The sequence below is a fragment of the Quercus lobata genome, chromosome 1, assembly GCF_001633185.2.
Source record: "Quercus lobata isolate SW786 chromosome 1, ValleyOak3.0 Primary Assembly, whole genome shotgun sequence".
NCBI lineage: Eukaryota > Viridiplantae > Streptophyta > Magnoliopsida > Fagales > Fagaceae > Quercus > Quercus lobata.
Window position 1 is genome coordinate 7,087,422 of NC_044904.1, and position 18,986 is coordinate 7,106,407.

At 34.1% G+C, this 18,986-nt stretch overlaps 2 protein-coding genes across 3 annotated transcripts; both read right to left on the reverse strand.

The window, feature by feature from the left end:
* Positions 1-5,277: 5,277 nt before the first annotated feature.
* LOC115994413 lies at positions 5,278-6,024 on the reverse strand. Its single transcript, XM_031118554.1, has one exon. The coding sequence runs from the start codon at positions 6,022-6,024 to the stop codon at positions 5,278-5,280; it is 747 nt and encodes a 248-aa protein (XP_030974414.1).
* A 5,693-nt stretch (positions 6,025-11,717) lies between these two features.
* LOC115976507 (beta-glucosidase 12-like) lies at positions 11,718-18,545 on the reverse strand. 2 transcript variants are annotated; one of them, XM_031097815.1, is made up of 13 exons: positions 18,358-18,545; positions 18,170-18,239; positions 15,264-15,322; positions 14,980-15,055; positions 14,773-14,850; positions 14,596-14,683; positions 13,818-14,073; positions 13,335-13,450; positions 12,995-13,212; positions 12,866-12,897; positions 12,373-12,475; positions 12,171-12,279; positions 11,718-11,979 (listed from the first exon to the last, which is right to left on the reverse strand). In XM_031097815.1, the coding sequence occupies exons 1-13, from the start codon at positions 18,511-18,513 to the stop codon at positions 11,811-11,813; spliced, it is 1,530 nt and encodes a 509-aa protein (XP_030953675.1). In that variant the 5' UTR covers positions 18,514-18,545; the 3' UTR covers positions 11,718-11,810. The 2 variants fall into 2 exon arrangements, with proteins under 2 accessions (XP_030953675.1, XP_030953684.1); XM_031097824.1 differs by lacking the exon at positions 14,980-15,055 and having other exon boundaries at positions 14,773-14,863.
* Between the last annotated feature and the right edge of the window lie 441 nt (positions 18,546-18,986).

The following is an 18,986-nucleotide window of genomic DNA, read 5'->3' on the forward strand; positions in this document are numbered from 1 at the left end:
TGTTAGATCACTTCTAAATTCACATCATGTCTGCATCACATCTCAATGGGTCCAGACCACAGGATACTGGACCCAGTCTTTTCCTTATCTTGTCCTATTAAAGGACCTCTGACTACGATGCAAATCAATCAAGTAAAGCAAAGGTCTTTCAACACGGTAAATAATACCTTTACAAGAAGAATCTTTATACGTATAGTTTAGCATATCAATGGAAATTTCGTAATTTGAAATTTTTGATTGAACATCTAGACTCGGATAAAATGACGCATTGCTTGATATATTTTCTTATATATACTGACTTCATTAGTTAATTTATATATATGTAGGGTTATAAATTGATCCCAGTTAATTAATTCAATTATTCAAGTTGATTAATTAGTTCAAATTATATGAAATTTCGTGGAGGCACCAATAAATTATAATTCTAATCTATAGTGTAATGGAAATTAGATTTGACAAAATGATTTGTTGCCTAGGGAAAACCTTCACAACACAAAAATCCCACAAAGTGAATTTCAAGTCATCCCTCTCAAAAATTTACTAATCAAGAACAAACAGTTACAAGTACAAGAAATCTTACCCTCTAGTCTATCTCAAAGTATCTATCTATAGTAAAACCCTTACACTAATCTCAAATGACTTGATCTTATAGAGACTTCAATTACACAAATCTTCAATCTATAACCAACTCCCAATAACTTGAAACTTGTTGTTGGATTCAAAGTTTTTCGCTACACACTTATAGAAGAGAAAACAACTTGATCAGAGATTTAATGAACCTCAATACTTCAAGATCTATCGAGCTTTAAAGATCCTAAAATCTCAGATCTGATTTTTAGCTAATGATGACATGTCTTTTCTAGGTTTCATTCACTAATCTACTGGATGATATAAAAGCATAATTTTAAAGTTTCTCAAAAGATAGTATGCATTTTTTCCACTTTAAATTGATGCCTCCCCATTTGTCGGGCAATACTTAGATAATCCTGGAGCTCTACTCTGGTCATAAAGGGAGCACCCATATTGGGACCCATGTGTGGGGCCTACCCCATTTGTGGGAAATTGAAGGAGTATTATTGAACTGTACAATTATTGATAGTCATGTGCTCATGCCAATATTATTGAACTGTAAGCTCTTCAATTGACGTTGATTACAATTTACTTTTCTTTTGCTGCTTCTTTTTAATGACAATTTAATGTTGAAGACTCAATAAACGATACTATACACGTGATAGATACTGTACGTAAACATGTTACACCGTACACTTACACGTGATAGATATGGGTGTTTTAAGCTACCGACATTTCTTTATTATAAATAAGGGTTTTTTTTTTTGAGCTAATTAATTATTATTAAACTATCATTTAAATTTTATTTAGTGCCTCTTAAATTTTGAGCTGATTATTAATAAAAGTTCATGATTATAACTTAAACTTTTTAAAATCAATTAATTTGAAAGTAAAAATATAGGAAAAATTAAAATTTTACCCTTATCTTTTATTCTCTCTTTTATATATATATCTTATTGGCTGAACAGGACTACATTAAATCAAAACGTTGACCAAAAAGGAATGAAATCATAAGAAATTCGATTTTGCAAACTTTTTCTTGTTGAAAGGGTTAATTAGCTATGCAAATAAGATAGCTTATAGAAGATGATGAATTTATTCAGGTCATATAAGATGATGTTCATTTAATCTAACAAGAGAAAGTCATAGACAAGTCTGAAATCACGAAGTACCTCAAATTTTCAGTATGTTGATAAATGTATCAACCTCAGCTGTAAAAAGTCATATATGTTTATCCTATAAACAACTATTCTAGAAAAAATATAATAGTAGTTGTTTGTGTCCAAGACTCTAAGTCATTAGCTTCTCTTTCCATCCTTATAATCAAAGCCTCCAAATTTGAAAATTTTTAATATCTACTTGGAGGACATTAGTATTTAGTACATTACATAAATCAACACAGACCAAGGATTTGCTAAAAGGAGAAAACATGTCAGATAAAATTTTGCCCACGTGCTGCTAATAGTTTTGCAGCAGCGAAATCCTCTAGCACCTTCTTGTTGAAATTTGAGACTGAAAACAATCATAAAAAAAAATATTGCACATATTAATATTTAATATGATTTTATCATAGTATTTACCTTTAACATACCACAATAATCAAAATTTACCATTAGTGTTATGGATTATTACAACACACTCATTCAGATTATACAAATCGAACTCAGAAATTCTCAAAATACTAACTTAAACCCCATAACAAACACAAACTAATCTACCCAAATCCTGATACATCCAAAACAAACTCTTAATACCAACTTAAAACTCGACAATCTCTTATAAACCCGAAATTCCAATACACAAAGTTTTCACTCAAACAATAAATAAACTCTCTACACACACATGGGTACTGTTAAATCCCAAAAAAATAATACCAAACTATGATTGCGTTTGTATAAGTCTTTAAAGAACTATGTTTTGAGTTTAAAATGATTATTAGTTAAAAAAATTATGAGGAATTGTGGTTGTAAAACAGAATTTTAGATTTTAAAAACAATATTTTAATCTCCCAAAATGCTTAACCAAATGGACTCTATATTTTGAAAAATCCACTTTTACCAATCAATATTCTTTGACGAAAGATGCCAGTGATTTCTATGACAAGAATGGTTTTTTTTTTTTTTGCTTGAATTTCTATGCCAATGAATTTAAAAAAGATAAGAAGCTCAAATGTAAATGTTAATCACCTGTTCAACATGTTATTAGAAATTCAAAAGTGAAAAGACTCATTTTTTGAGAAGAAATCCAAAAGATTCAGGGTAATGGAGCATGCTAGGCTAGTTTCAATTTGTACATTATTGACTGGTCTGCCATCTTAGCCTCCAACATGGTTCCTTTTTATGTAGAATGCTGAATGCCATATGACAATTTCAAATTTAAATTATTTTAATTTTATATTTGGTCTTTTTTAAGTTTGTGATATTCAAAACTGAAAAAATTTTCCTTAAAAATATTCAAAACATAATTATATAAGGAGTAGTGTGACAAAGGATATAGGGATTATTCTCTTTTTATTCCTTATCCTAGTTTAAAAAAACTACAGCATCAACTTAGACCACATTATATAATTTGATATTCTTTCTATGTTATATATAGAAGTGTACTTTTTTTTTTAATAATCATACACTGGTTTTTGTAAAATTTTTTTTACCAATTTTATAGAGTGTAGAGCCAATAAAGTCAATTTTTAAATTTCACTTATCATTTCAGTACTATTTTTTGTGTGCGTTTGGATACCGCTTATTTTGCTGAAAACAATAAAAAATGTTTTTTCCGTTACTGTTCATTAATTAATTTACAATTCATATGCCTGATTGTACTGTTCATGTCCCATGAACATTGCACCAAGCGCTGGACTTAAAAATTTAAAAAAAGAAAAAAGAACTACCCAAACACAAACGTGGGCGCTTCCCAAATGCACTCTTAGTCATTTCATCAATTTATACCGATTTTTTATTAAGTGGACCCCACAATAATTCTTCCTTAATGGACACCTTCTGGTGTTCGTTAACATTTCTCATCATATATATATATATATATATATCTTTATGAGATGAGTTCAAGTTATACATTTTCTAAATCATTGAATTTAAATAGATCCAACGGTAAAAAAAATGCACTTATTAATGCTAATATTCTGATAAAGATCTTATTTATTATTCTTATTTATAGCATTCTATACCTATCTCTAATCCCAAAAATATGTATATTCTTCTCTCTACTCTCTCTTTCTCATCCACTACACATTTCTCTCTCCTCTGTTGCTCTTCCACCTCCATTTTCATAAGATTCCACCTCCATAGCTATTAATTAAATGAATATATGTAAAATGTTTTAAATAATAAATAAGGAGAGAGAAACAAAATTGATATTAATTAAGTGAATGAGGTGTAAGTCAATTAAAATTTAATGCTGTTTTTTTAATCATTAGATCCATTACAAATCTACGGTCTACAAATGGTGTAACTCTTGTCAAGTTAAACTAGGTATAACTTGAACTCATCTCATATATATATAAATATATATAGAGAGAGAGAAAGACACACACACAAATCATACAAATCATATATATGTTCACCTATACAAATCATATTTACTCGACTGATTTTATGTGTGTCCTGTATTTCAACCTTGCCTGAATGAACAGAATGATATAGCCAGCAAAAGGAGTGCTAGTCTAATAGCTAGTTATTTGTGTCCTTGTTTATCCTTATTGAGTTTATTGGCAACGACAAAATCACAGTCGATTCGTTGGTGATAATTTATATGCAACTTCACACATCCAGCAAAATACATTTATGCTTTTTCTTTTTCCTTTTTTCTTTTTTGAGAAAACCAAATATATCCCTATCAAAATAATATTCCGCTGGTTTTGTTATAAGAAGAATGTGAACCAGAAAAATCTTACCAAACATTGAAGCAATGAGGTCCATTCTATTTTCGGATCTTGTGGTCATAGTGTTCTCTGACTCAGCAATCTAAAAGTCATGTATGTTTATCCCATAGGCAAAAATGAGCAGACTTTGAATTATTGATATCTGGGAAATGCACTGGCGGCTCTACTTGTATGAGGGTGGACCCCGCTCACTTGTCAAAAAAAAAATTTATACATGGAAAAAATATATATATAAATAATTATTTTAAATTAATATGTTTTGTGACTATTTTGACTTGAAAAAATTGTATATATATACTTTTAAAAAATATATTATTTACATTAACCTATTTTGACCATCCGAATACAAATTTTAAACCCTTTTACTTGAGACTCATAAGAATTTGAGTTCAATAAATATAAGAGTAATATTACATCCATAATATTTTTACAATAATTTTCCAATAAATCTTATGTGATAAGTTGTTACTCTAATTCAGGTTCAATATTGACATGTTTTACTCGTCAATTAGCGTCTGAGAAAACACGTCCACATTCTGCCTAAGAAAATCAATTAGCGTCTCCTTCTCTTAGGGCAGTAATTCTGAGCCGACCTAGAAAAACCTCTCTGGGTTTGATCCGACAAGAACTCTTTCCAAATCTTCGCTACTCGCTTCCATGGTAGGTCTGCCACCATCCGAAGCTGGGGCCGGGGTCATTAATTGCTATAAGCCGTTCTCGGCTGAGGTGGAGGGCTCAGTATTCGTTCGTCGTGAGATTGCTGACACTATGCATTCTTGGGCCATGGCCTGGTTCCCTACTATTTCTTTCACTCAACCTTCTGACGGATACTTCACCATTTGGTGTATGGTTGATGACACAGCCCCCAGGGCATGGAGCCACGGTCGTGCCACGATAGCAGTGTAGGGGGACTGTGCATCTACCACAATGAAGTCCACCTCCATCATGTCCGAGTCTGTTTGTATAGACAGCCTAATCATGCCTTTCAGGGTGACAGTTTTCCTTTCAAAACTGACCAAAGGGGAGTCGTATGACGTCAGGTCCTCTGACTTCAGCTTCAATCCCTTATACAAGTCGGGATACATTACTTCCATGGTGCTGCCATGGTCAACTAGCACCCTATTCACATCGTATCCTCCAATTCTAAGTGTGACGACCAGGGCATCGTCGTGGGGTTGAAGGGTTCCCGGTTTGTCCTCATCCGAGAATCCGATTAAAGGTGTGGCCATTCCTCTAGCCCTCTTGGATTCCTGGTCGTCAACTTCAGCCGGGAGCCTGCCCACCGACATTACTCTGAAAGGATTGGAGCCGGTCCTTCTCGGTACGGCGAGGATGACGTTTATTGTGCCAAGGGGTGGCCTTAAGGTGCTTTGCCTGGTTTCAACGTTCGATTGTTCCTGCCATCCAACAGGGTGATGTAATAGATGTCTCAACTTCCCCTCTCGGACAAGCCGGTCCAAGTGGTTTTTCAGATTTCTGCAGTCATCGGTGTTGTGGCCCAGCTCCTGGTGATATGCACAATACAAATTCTGGTTACGTTTCAAGGGGTCACCTGCCATCCTGCTTGGCCATTGGAAGAGCGGTTCATTCATCACCTTCTCTAGGATCTTATGTAATAGTTCTCGGAACACAGCATGGACTGCCTGTGCCCCAGTGGATCCAAACTACTCCGAGTATTCCCTTCTCGGCCTATTACTGCTATTGAAATGGTTCGACCTGAAGTCCCTTCTCTCTTGAGGAACAACCTTTGCTTTGCCCTTCCCCGTCTGTTGGTCTTCTTCGACTCTTTTGTACTTGTCAATTCTGTCCATGAGTTGGCACACACTAATGACCGACTTCCCGGTCAAGGACTTTCTTAAACTGTGGTCTGTCGGCAGGCCCCTCTTGAATGTGCTAATGGCGACGTCATCGTAATTTCCCTCTATCTCATTATACATTTCCCAATACTGGTCTGAATAGGCCTTTAGCGTCTCTCCTTCTCGCATGGACAACGATAGGAGGGAATTTAGGACCCGAGGGACTCTACTGCTGGTGATGAAGCGGGAACCAAAGGCCTATGTCAACTGCTTAAAGGAATTTATGGAGTTCGGCTTGAGGCCATCAAACCACCTCATCGCCATAGGTCCCAAGCTAGACGGAAATACTTTGCAAATCAATGCCTCGTCCCTGGAATGGACGGCCATCCTCTGGTTAAATTGGCTTACGTGCTCCATTGGGTCCGTTCGACCATTGTATATGGCAAAGGTTGGTTGGTGGAACTGTCGAGGAAGCTCAGCCCCCTCTATCCTACGCATGAAGGGCGACTAGAAGATGCGGTCCAGGGCCTTACTCATGGCCTCATTTGCCAGGCCTTGGTAGGATGGGCTTTTGTGACCACGTTTGCGAGGTTGTTCTTCCTCATAGGAAAAGGTTTCACTTGGAGGGGTTCTTGATCTCCGCCTGTACTCATTGTCTTCCTTGTCGCTAGTGTCCAAGCCGGGTGTAGAACGTTTTCGTTACGCTCGGCGTAACTTTTCCTTCAAGTCATAAATTTCTTGCTGTAGAGCCCTGTGATCGTTTCGCTTACTTTCGAGCAACTTCTGCTCGTGTAGGAAGTGTTTACACTACCCTCTCGCTGCTTGTCTTGATCTTTCTCCCGTTCGAGGTTCAAAAAATTGTCTTGCCATTGGGAGTCTGTGTGTCCAGTTTGGCGTGGACCTGATCCTTCCATTTCTAACAGTTTCACTTGTTAAGGCATAAATTCTTCCCACAGATGGCGCCAATTGTAGGGTTGCTCTTTGGGGCCCAGGCCCAACAGGCGGGTGATTCTGGCCCAAGGTGCCCTAGACAATGAATTTGTAGAGAGTGAGTTATAGAACTAAGCCCTAACGTAGTGAGTGTTAGTTAACTTTGGGCCATGCAACGATTGAACGTCAGAATATCTCATTCATATCCACTGAATATCCAGTCCGAGTAGATGTGTGGGTGCACTTCTGCTCTTGATCAAAGGCTGTGGTCTCTCTCTTTCTTTTCTCCATTCTTTCTTCTCCTTTTTCTCGTCCTCATCTTCACGGGACTCCATTCTCTTATATAGCCCCCTTCCAATCATCAGGACCTTACACTTGTTGATCATCTAGGCCTTCACTTGAGTGCCCGTCCCATCGGACCTTTTCTAGTCTTTCTGTGAGTTGTTGTGGCCAAGGTAACACTGCTCGCCTGTCTTCTCCACATTAATGCGGCCAGAAAAGTAGCTGCCCTATATTTAATATGACAACTGTGGAGTGATTCTTTATTGTTGGTAGGATGCATGTCCGAGCCATATCTGGCACGTCCGAGGAGACATCCCTCCTCGGATTGTCTTTAAAGTAAGCTTAGGCCCATAGGAACTGGGCCGGGGTCTCTTTCTGGCACCCACACTTTCTCCTCGGACTGGGTTGAACTCCATAGAGGGCCCAAGGCCCATTGTTTGGTCTAGAGACTTTACCCCTACAACTATATATGTATTAACTCTCAAAAAAAAAAAAAATCAAACCAAAAATATAAGAGGAAGAAAAACTACTTGTGAAATTGTGATGAGTAACCCAAAAATACAACACTAAAATGTATTAACTCAAAATAGAGTTTTAAAATACACAATGATATTACAAGATTGACTAGAACAAGTGGAGTGCCATGATGAATTTTGGACACGTGTTGGAGGGGATGTAACTTGTAACATCTTTGGTGAGAGTGAGGAGTTAGAGCATTTGGTATGTGAAATCTCTGAGCTTGATATATGTGTGTAACGTAAAAATAAATAAATAAATAAATAAATAAATATATAAAAGAGCAACAAAGTAGAAGAAACTGAATTAAGGAAGCCATAGAAGAAGTAAACCAGTAGTTTGAGAGAGACGAGAGATAGAGAAAGAGTGGTCGGTGTTTTTTTTAATCTTGAATGGATTATAAGGTTCTTTCTTGGTGGCCTCTAGGAAATAGCAAATCCCATTTCCTGTTTTCGAATAGGCAAGCATTGATACTGTGGACATGGCTAAGTAGTAATTTTGATAACTTTTTTTATTATTTATTTTTAAAAAGAAGTAATTTTGATAACTTTAAAAAAATGTACATACACATGGGTCGTTATAACTTACGGATCATCACATTAAATAAGAAATTATTATAATTTTGGCAAAGATTGGATCGACCATCAATAGACAATAGGTAGGGCCTGACCAAGCTCATAATCCATGGTAGCTAGCAAATTAAAGGGAAACTTTTCATTTTCTTTTTCTTTATATTTAAACATTATTCTCCCTCCAAAAATCAAGATGTGCATTATGCACGCCTTATTAGAGCAGAAATTGGAGAATCATACATATAGTAAAATAATAGCCTATTGAGTTCAATCTTTACACGATGAAGTTCAACCAACATAACAGTCTCACTGCCCAAAGGATACAAGAGGTAGAAAACATTTATTTTTGGATATGAAAAGTGATTTTCTAAAAGTGATTTCTCTCTCTCTATTTTTACAAATATATAATTTTATCATTTTGGTGTTATTGTGTGATATTATTCTTTCTTGAACTGGTCCATATTCTTCTAATTTTTATAACTTATCATTGATATTACTCAAATAACTATTTTTTGAGAGAGAGTTTCAACTAATTGCGTCTGCTCCTGATGATAACTTTTTATCATTAGACTAAGACACCAATTAGTTTTTAGAGTAGGTAAGAGATTGAACTCTAGATCTCTTATTCAACCATTAGAGACTTTACCATATCTTAACATAAATCTGTATTTTCCCTTTCTTAAGTAAGTACACTGAAGTGGACCAAAGTGGACCGAATAAACTAAATTGAACCGGAATGGAATGAATGGACCCGAATGGAACGAAATTGACCAAAGTTGACCAAACAGGAACAAATTGGACTAAAGTGAATTGAATCAGAGAAATTGACCGAATTAGGCCAAATGCTAAATGGTAATTAGAAAACATATCTCAAAAAATTAATAATAATTATTATAATAAAGTGATGTAAAACCATAATTTTTGATTCTATGTTCATGTTGAAAGTTTAAAAATAAAAAAAATAAAAAAAAACCTTTACTAAGAGCTTTATTATCTCTTTCTCTCTTGAAGTTGATAAAAATGGCATATGGTTTTTATTGTAAGACTGGAACTGAACCCTATCTTAAATACTATATTAGCATATGGATATCAATACAGTAATGGAATGAGATTTTTTTTTGGGGTAAGTATATACAAAAAAATAAATAAACTGTGTCTTTTTTTTTAGAAGACAATAAATAAATGGTGTATTTGCCCTAAATGTTTGTATTACATTATTTTTTTATTATAAAGTTATAATTATTTTGAGAAAGAATCATGGTAGTGAAAAATAATGGGCATATCATGATTGTCAAACGTCTAGAACTCACACATTAATACCTTCTCTGCATCATACTTGGTTTAGGTCTAGTGCATTGGACCCAGTTTGATGGTGACACGTGTCCAAAAGTAAACACGTGTCACCATTTCAACAGGTCCAGTGCCATTGGACACTAAACCTAAGCATAACCCCCCTACATCAATCTCTTATTTAAAAACAAAACTTAGAAAGTAACTCATGGTCTCCAACTTCTCTAATTTGGAATCCTTTTCATGATCTTATCCCTTGTTTTCTCTTTCAGAAAGAGAGAGCTTGCTCTAGTTCCTTGTGATGTCCTCCATCTTCTAAAAGCTAAACTCTTCCCAAGTCTCATGAAAGACAAACCCACAAGACCTACTAGCAAATAAACATATTATGTACTAGAGGTAACAGAAATTCCTTCTCAAAGAGATTCACAGAGAAAAAGAAACATAATTCTACCACTTAGAAAGGGTGGAGACTCCAGCCTTCCTTATGGTGTCTAGTTCCAATACAAGCTATCATTTTCGTAATATAAATGATTTGTTTATAGGATCTGCATTAGGTAGATGATTAATTAAAAAGTTAAAAATGTGGGACTTCGGTGCTTAAGTAACCATAGCACTCACACATTGTAAAGTTATGATTTCCAACTAGTCTTTGTTGGCTTTAATTCCGTGCCAAATTTGATGGAATTTTCTTCAATCATTTCCCTGTATTTATGTCGGTTTATTTGTAAGGGATGAGTGTGAGAGATTGGTGAAGAATCAAGAGTCAAAGAAGAATCAGTGCAATTTTCGACTAGCTCTAGAGAAGCTCACAAGAAGAGTAACCCTCGAAAGGCCACATGTGAAGCACATGACTAGAAGCTGAAGAGTCATGCCATGCTATCAAATTCGCAAGAAAGGCCATCTCACAAGGTACCCGTGAAACTCTCTGTTTGGCAAAAAGAAAAAGTGTTTTACCAAATTTTTTATCTACGCTATATATACCCTCATTACCCACGAAACATAAGGAGTGCTTTTAGAGAGAAAACCCTTGCAAAAACACTTGAAAGTTAGAGATTTTTATACCCACAATCATCTACACATTTTATCTTTGTTTTCCTCTACACCTACCTCTCCATCTCTACATCCTTGAGAGGTTCTTAACCCAAACACTTACCTTACCCAATCTGAGTGTTGAGTGACTTGAGTCATGTTTTGGTGCCTTTGAGAAGCATTGGAAGGAGCCATTAAGTGGTGGATGCAATCGGGCTAAATTGTGGGATCTAGAAAGCTAGTGAAAATAAGACTCCGAAAAGCCTGATTGATAACAGGAGCTTGGAGAGCTCAAGGACATGGGGTTCACTAGGCTTGGAGGATCTTTTTTTATTCATGTACTCCAACTTATTCACTAGTGGATTGATTTCGACTTAGAGGGTCGCGGAGAGGTTTTTCACTAAAATTTTTCAATTTCCTCTTCGATAACACGTCTTGGTTTTATTTTATGTTTGCATCTCCCTTCTCTACTCTTTGAGCTTTTCTTTTACTGTTCATTGTGGTTGAGTATGTCTTAGAGTAGTGTTACCAATTTATTTCGCTTATTTACTCTTATTCCGCAGTTTGATAAGTTAGAATAAAAGTAATCTAGCCGTAATTTTAAAATTAGGATCTGAACAAGCATTAGTGTTGTCACACTAATTGAGCTTTCAATAAATATTCTAGTGTGAAAAATAATTCAAAAGTATCTAGGTAGGTATTCACACTCTTGAACATTTTCGAAACAAGTAAAAGATGGCAAAATTAATTCATTGAAAATCCAAATCAGTTGGAGTGCCCTCTTATTAAGTCCTTATTTAACAATAATTTGAGACACGTACATAGATACCGATTACATAATTCAAAGTCCATACAAATGAAGAAGAAATTATTTTCAGTTTATTATTTGGAGAAGAAATTATTAGTTCATAATACAAGCATAGTCCATGTCTACTTTTTGAGAAAATTCTTGAACCAATGGGCTGAATGTTTTGGGTGTCTTTTTAACCCATTTTTGTAGTCTACATAGTTGATTCCAAATCGAACGGTGTAACCTGAACTCCACTCAAAGTTGTCCAACAATGACCAGGCAAAGTATCCCTTTACATTAACGCCATCCCTATACCATAGAAAAGAAATCAACACCAGTTAGATTTCTGCAGGAGAGAGAGAGAGAGAGAGAGAGAGAGAGAGAGAGAGAGAGAGATGGATAAGAAATCTATTTTATTTTAGATTGTTATATAATTATATTATTAAAAGACTATTTCATTGGTAAATCAAACTTTCTTTTTGTTATTGTTAAGCACTTACTTCATAGCCCTAAGAAGGTACCAAAGATGGCTATGGTAATACTCAATTCTTTGGTTGTCAGCAAGGGCTTCCTCAAGCGACAAAGTGGCATTATTGAACTCATCAACTCCTATAAATATAGTTAGGAGAATTTAGCATCAAATGGAAACCTAATAATTTGGGATTATAAATATAAATAAAAAAAGAAGTTAGAGGAAATTACCATTCTCAGTGATGTAAATTAGTGGATTATTGTACTTCCTCTTTGTGTAGAGCAAAAGATCTCGAATTCCTCTAGGATACACATGGAGCCAACTTGAAGCAGCCTGCGATTATTTAGGAATATTAACGTAACTACATAAGCCTCAACACGATGTGCTTTATTTTTAAATACAAGAAAAGAAAATAGAAAGAAAAAAGTTTGTTTCCATACATGTTTGATGCTATATTGCTCAACCCATGATGTCATAATTGAAGAGACTATCCATGTGTAATTTTAGTCATATAAATTTTTTAATGAATCATGTGACTTGTTTAAATAATAGACATGGATAGTCTTATAATTTTCCATGAAATGAATTGGAAAAGATAGATTCAAACATGTTTAGAGCCAAATTTTATTTGTCATATAAATTGAGTTGGTAAAATTGATAGTTGAGGACCTTCATTAAACTAAAACAAAAATGTTGACATGTATTTAATTAACTAGTGCATACCGGAGCACCAATGAGGATTCCATTGCGCGAAGCTGCGAAAACAAGAAAAAATATGTTCTAGTTAGTATTCTTATATTAGATACATAAGAAACTGATAAGCTTGGCTTCAAATGTTGAATTTGTACTTACCAGTAAGATTAGCACTAGAATCTGTCGCGTAACTTGCTTTTACACCATTAGGTTGAGGTGCATAAGCTGCATAATAAGCAGTATAATAGTTTAATCCTATAAAATCAAATGATCCTCTTACTAGCTTGGACTGCTCTTTGGTGAACTTGGGTAATCGGTCTTTAACGAGAGATCGCATGCTATGTGGATAGTCACCATTTGTCAATGGGTCCAAAAACCTGCAATAACAAAGGAATATTTAAAATTTATGCTAACTATTAATCTGTTAAATTTAAGTTTGTCAAAGGACAAAGATTAAATTATATAAAATGTAAAATGAAAACCAGCAAGCAGAACTTACCATCCCAGCATGAAATCAAGGGCACGTTGTGCCGCATTCTGGTTGCCGTTCGCATTAGAGTATGGCACCATCCAGTGACTCACTAGTGTTATCCCTATAACACCTTTCTGTGTTGCCTGCATGTGAATTGTTAACATTTTTTGAGACACTCAGAGCTTATGCTTGAGATTTCTATATTTATCAAAGTATTCTGATAGATACATAAAAATTTTAACCTATGGTATCAATTTCATTATGATTGCTCATATCATTGACTAAGACACCATTTGAATTTTAGTATAGGCAGGATTCAAATCTTAGATCTCTTATTTGATGGTAAGAGACTTTAGTAGTTAATTTAACTAAACTTCACTTAATCATATTTCGAAATTGACATTCATGTGGTTTAAGAGATACTCATTATATCATGTGCAATGAGTATCTTTTTAGCGTAATAAAATGGAAATATTTGGTTTCTTTATGTTGAAGTTTGATAAGTCAAACCTGATATTTTTGCTTGTACACTTTAACCGCGGCTGCATGAGCAAGCAGCTGGTGGTGTGTCACCAAATATGGCTCTATTCCTGAATTCCCCCCAGTGCAATTTCGATTTTGCCAGGCAGAACATCGACCAGGTGCTTTCTGCCCTGTTACATAACCACCATCGCTGAAGGAATATGGCTGATTTAGTGTGATCCAGTGCTTTACCCGATCACCAAATTCCTTGAAGCAAAGTTCCGCATAGTCCCGAAAATCATCCCTAAATATTAGACGTGTATGTTAGAATAATCATTAAATAATTAAATTCTTTTTTTTTTTTGTTAGTAGTTTAGCCTTTTGAGACAAATTATAATTTATTTATTTTATCATGGCATTGAGATTGAACCTATCTCTGCTTCAGTCTCTTATGTTATGCTCCACCCTACATTGTGCCCCACCTAACAAAGGAGAGTCTAAGACAAAACGAGAGCAGAATTTTTTGTTTTTTTGTTTTTTTTGAGATAGATAGATAGTATGGGAAAGGGAGATGGAGTTTGAATCATAAACATAAGATACCATAAAAGATGTCATTAACATTTAGTTATTACTTAAACTCTAAGAGTGTTAAAATAATGGTTAAATAATTAAATTCACTTAGTATCCTTATGGGTCCTCAATATTTTTTCTTTTATCCTAATAATGGGAGTCATTTAAATATTAATTATGATATGATAAATGTATGTAAAAAGTCTATAAATGGATGGAGAAGAGTTGCAAATTATTTGGTGACTCAGTCACTTACACAATGTGGGGACTTAAGAAACCACCATACTCATCTTCTAAGGCTTGGGGAAGATCCCAATGGAAAATTGTCACAAAGGGCTTTAAACCTACATTCATTAATAGAAAAAATTAAATCATGAATTATAAAAGTAAAATAAGTTGATGATATAATGAAATTTTAAGATTGAATCTTGACCTTTTCCTAGAAGCTCGTTGATGAGGTTGTTGTAGTACTTGATTCCTTCTCTATTTACACCACCGCTAAGTTTTCCTTCTGAAATTAGACCCTATGATAAAATTGTTAGGAACATAGAAGGGCATAATTATATTAATTCAGGTCCCTGATGTATACTCAATTATACCTCATAAATCTCAAAGTAAATATTAATGCAAATAATCTTACTTGGTAAAATTCGGGGCCATGAGATTGAGAACCTGTATGCATCTAAATTCATCTCCTTCATAATCCCTACGTCTTCCTAAAACAAGAACAAAAAATAATAAAAAAGAAATAAATATTTACCAAAAATAGTTTAAGTTCCTTTCCAGTTTGTAATTATTAGTTTGGCTCAATATTTGGAATAACCAAATTTTTTAAGCAGGATGGGCCTTAAAACTTCAGAAAATTCCAAACACGCATGGGTGAGGCTTCATTTCATTTTATGTTTTGTTCGTCCATTCATGTACCTTGTAGCGATGATATTGATCCACAGCTACATCTCCATTACTTCCATTTGCTATCTTATCTGTAATTCATCACAAATATTATATTTAGAAGATGTAAATTTTGTTATGCCTTACTTTGAGCCACAAGTCAAACTCAATATGATCCTCTCTTTTTTTTCATAAACCAAAATTAATAAAACATTAAAAAAAATCAATTAATATTGTATTTATCTTCCTTTCAATGCTAACAAGAGAACAAATACACATAAAAAATAAAATAAAATAAAAAACAAAAGTTAAATAAAGCATAAATTCTTATATTTACACATTTATAGGTGAACCTTAAAGTGTGAAAAAAAGAATTTATTAGTTTTTGTGAGAAAAACAAAACATAGGCAAAAAATAGGAAATAAATACGTTTGGTATGTTGTAATAGCTCCTGTAATGGAATAGTTATTCATGTGTAATAGCAATTTGGTCATTTGGTTGCATCTTTATTACATGGGTTAATTATTACATTGGAATGACTATTATTTAAATTGAAGAATAGCTATTCCTCTTTAAAATGGATGTAATAGTTATTCCTTAGTATATATAATAGGTATTAAAATTAATATATTTCCAAAAATATAAAGTTTCCTTATACATCTTCTTTTACAAGTTTTTCATATGTAACAATCAAACTTATGAATAGTAATAGTTATTCCATTACAATGTCTTCTATTCCCAGTAATAAAGATTACTATTCCTAATGTAATTTACATTCAGCGTACCAAACGTACCTTACAAACATCAAAAATGTGAGATAGGATTAACATTTAACACAGACTCAAAAAAAATATTTAATTAAATTATTTAAAAAAATCCATTTGAAATAAAGTAGGCCGACTCATGTGATCCATTGGTCGGTTTCAAACTTTCTCATGAGTTATGAATTACGAGTGTCTTTCCCAGTGTGGGTATGGGTACGGAACTCGACAATTTTGGAAAGAGTTGGGTGTGGGTGCGGCAATTAAAAAATTTCTAAAAATATTTTTATTTATATTTTTAATATATTACTAAACATACTTTTTCATATTATATAAACATATATCAAATTTTAGAACAATAGATCAATAGTAACTATTAACTAAATTAATGCTTAATTAAGTGAGTTTAGGTTTTTTTTTTTTTAAATATCAAAATAAGGTTAAACAACTAAATATTAACTTGCTTAAACCCATAAATTTTTATTTTTTGTTTCTTATTTATTTATTTTTCTCCTTAATTACTCACTATTTTAATTATTGAGTTTGTGTGAAATATTAGCTCTACCACGTGTACAAAATGCAATACACATCTCAATAAAATAATTAAACAAATTGATAAATCACTTGATCTATCGGATGGTAAAATAAAAAAGTAATAAATTTGTTTAAACATCCCTCCTATTTATTACCCTACCTACCCCCACAACCCATTCTACACACTTCTGCTTCTTTTCTTTTTTTGGAAAGGTGACTGAAATTTCCATTAAACGGAAAGAAAGAAAACAGTACAGCCAGCCAAAGCATCAAAATAGAAACACGATACACAGGAAAAAACCAGCAACAAAATAGACCACAAACAAGACCGAGTTCTTGATTCCGAATTCCGAAAGCAGATAAGTATTTATTTAACTTGTTTTCTCTTTCGCTTTCTCTCTGCCTCACACACAAGCACTCTCTCACATCACCCACATACCTCAAAACGTCCCCCCCTTTTTTTGTAATTTCGGCCTAAATCGGCCGGTTCGGCACTAGTATCGGTGTGTTTCGGCGGTTTCGCCCGATACGGCGCGAGTCGGAAAAAAAAAAAACCTGGACTCGGCATCGACGCGCAGGCAGCGGCGTCGCTCGCGCGTCGCCGCGTCGGAAGCGGGTGCGGCGGTCCCAGAGTCATGAGTCCAAAAATTCTTATCCATACTCTTTTTTTATCGGGTTAGTGTCAATTTTGTCCGGTCCAAAAATATTTGGTTCAACGGAGAAGTACTTGTCGAAATTTTATTACAGCAATTTAGCAGAAATGCAATTTCGTAGCTTTCATCTATGTCCTCTTCTCCCCCTAAAGCTGCTGAAACCACATGGTTTGATTTCTATAAATCTATTTCTCCTTAAAGTTAAAGCTTTTTTGTTTTAGCAAAAACATATAAAACAAAAAACAATTTGGCCCCGTGCTTCTTATTATTATCTAGTTTTATAAACCCCGGTAAGAGCATGGTTTTCAAACCAGGCTCCAAGACAAGTTCTTACAGTGGTCCCCACCACTGTAAGAATATATATGAAAAATTAAGATTTGTTCTAATGCCACAATTTATATTACAACTGGTCATGTGATACCAAATTTTTTCAAAAAATTAAAGAAAGTTTGTGGATGCAGTCTTTGTATTCACCCACTTAATTTTTACTCTTGTATGACGTGAAAGTTTAGGACTGCTTGAGCAATAATTAGGCTTCTTATTACTCGAACTAACAATTTTTAAACTCACAAGTATAATGAGTCATAAAAACTTTCCTTTCATAATCCTACTTTCATAATCCTACTCTTACAAATGCCTATATTGTGGCAATTATATTCGCGGAAGTGTTTGGGTAGTCATGGTAAATAAATAATATCTAAAGATGAGGAAGGAAGCTAAAAGAACATAATTTTTCAATGATGTTAACTGTTAAGTGACTTCTGTGTAAGGGAGAAAATTCAATATTTTTGAAAAAAATTTAATAATACTTGGCGTTAACTCAAACCTCAGAATAATTTCTGTGTTTTACTCAAAAAAATGAAATGAACTTATTTATCACTCTGTGAATCCATACAAAATGCACTGAACTCGAGACTTCTAAGTTAAGTCATGGGTTGTGCGTAACTTTTAGAGATAGAGGGTAAGCATATGTGGAGAGAGAGAGAGAGACCTGGATATTTATGGGTGTAAGTATCCCATATACTTGGTCCTTTACCTCCTTCCTTTGCTGCACCTTCATACTGAAATTTAAGCACACAATGGCACATATGCGTTATGCATGATATCTCATACTCTCAGGACACTTGAAGCAAAACTCCATTAGATATTATACAAACATGTGCAAAACCAAGGACTTACCTGGTAAGAAGCCGACGCTGTCCCAAAAATGAAACCGGCCGGAAAACTGTTCCGGTTGAGTGAAGCAGTGACATTTCTTGGTGCAACAGCAATGCTATGACTCAAAGAGCCAAGCAGAAGTAGGAAGCCTAAGAGTTTATAGCCTTGAAACTCCATAACTGATATCTTGGTTATTCTAGGTACCACCTTATGGCCTTTTATAGAGTAGCAATATATTATCGGATTGATTACGGAACTGGAAAAAAAGAAAAAGAAAAAAGAAGCAAGGAAAAGGACAGGCGATGGCACACTGTAAATCCTATCAGCACTTGAAATTATTATATGGCTTTTTTAATAAAATCATTGTCAATTAATAACCTCCTGTTTATCTTCTCAAAAAACTCATAAAGAAAAAAAAAAGAAAAAAAAAAAAAAGGTAAATTACAATTTATCCATATGTATTTTAGTTAAAATTTAAGTTGCTTATTTGTGATTTGAAATTTGATATTTTATTCACTTGAGATTAGCTCAATTAGATTTCTATAACCAACATCTGTTAAAAATAGAGCTAAATACGTAATTTTACTCCATTTTTTTATGTTTCTCTCCAAAAATATTTAAAATAAAAATAAAAATACAAGATTAAAAAC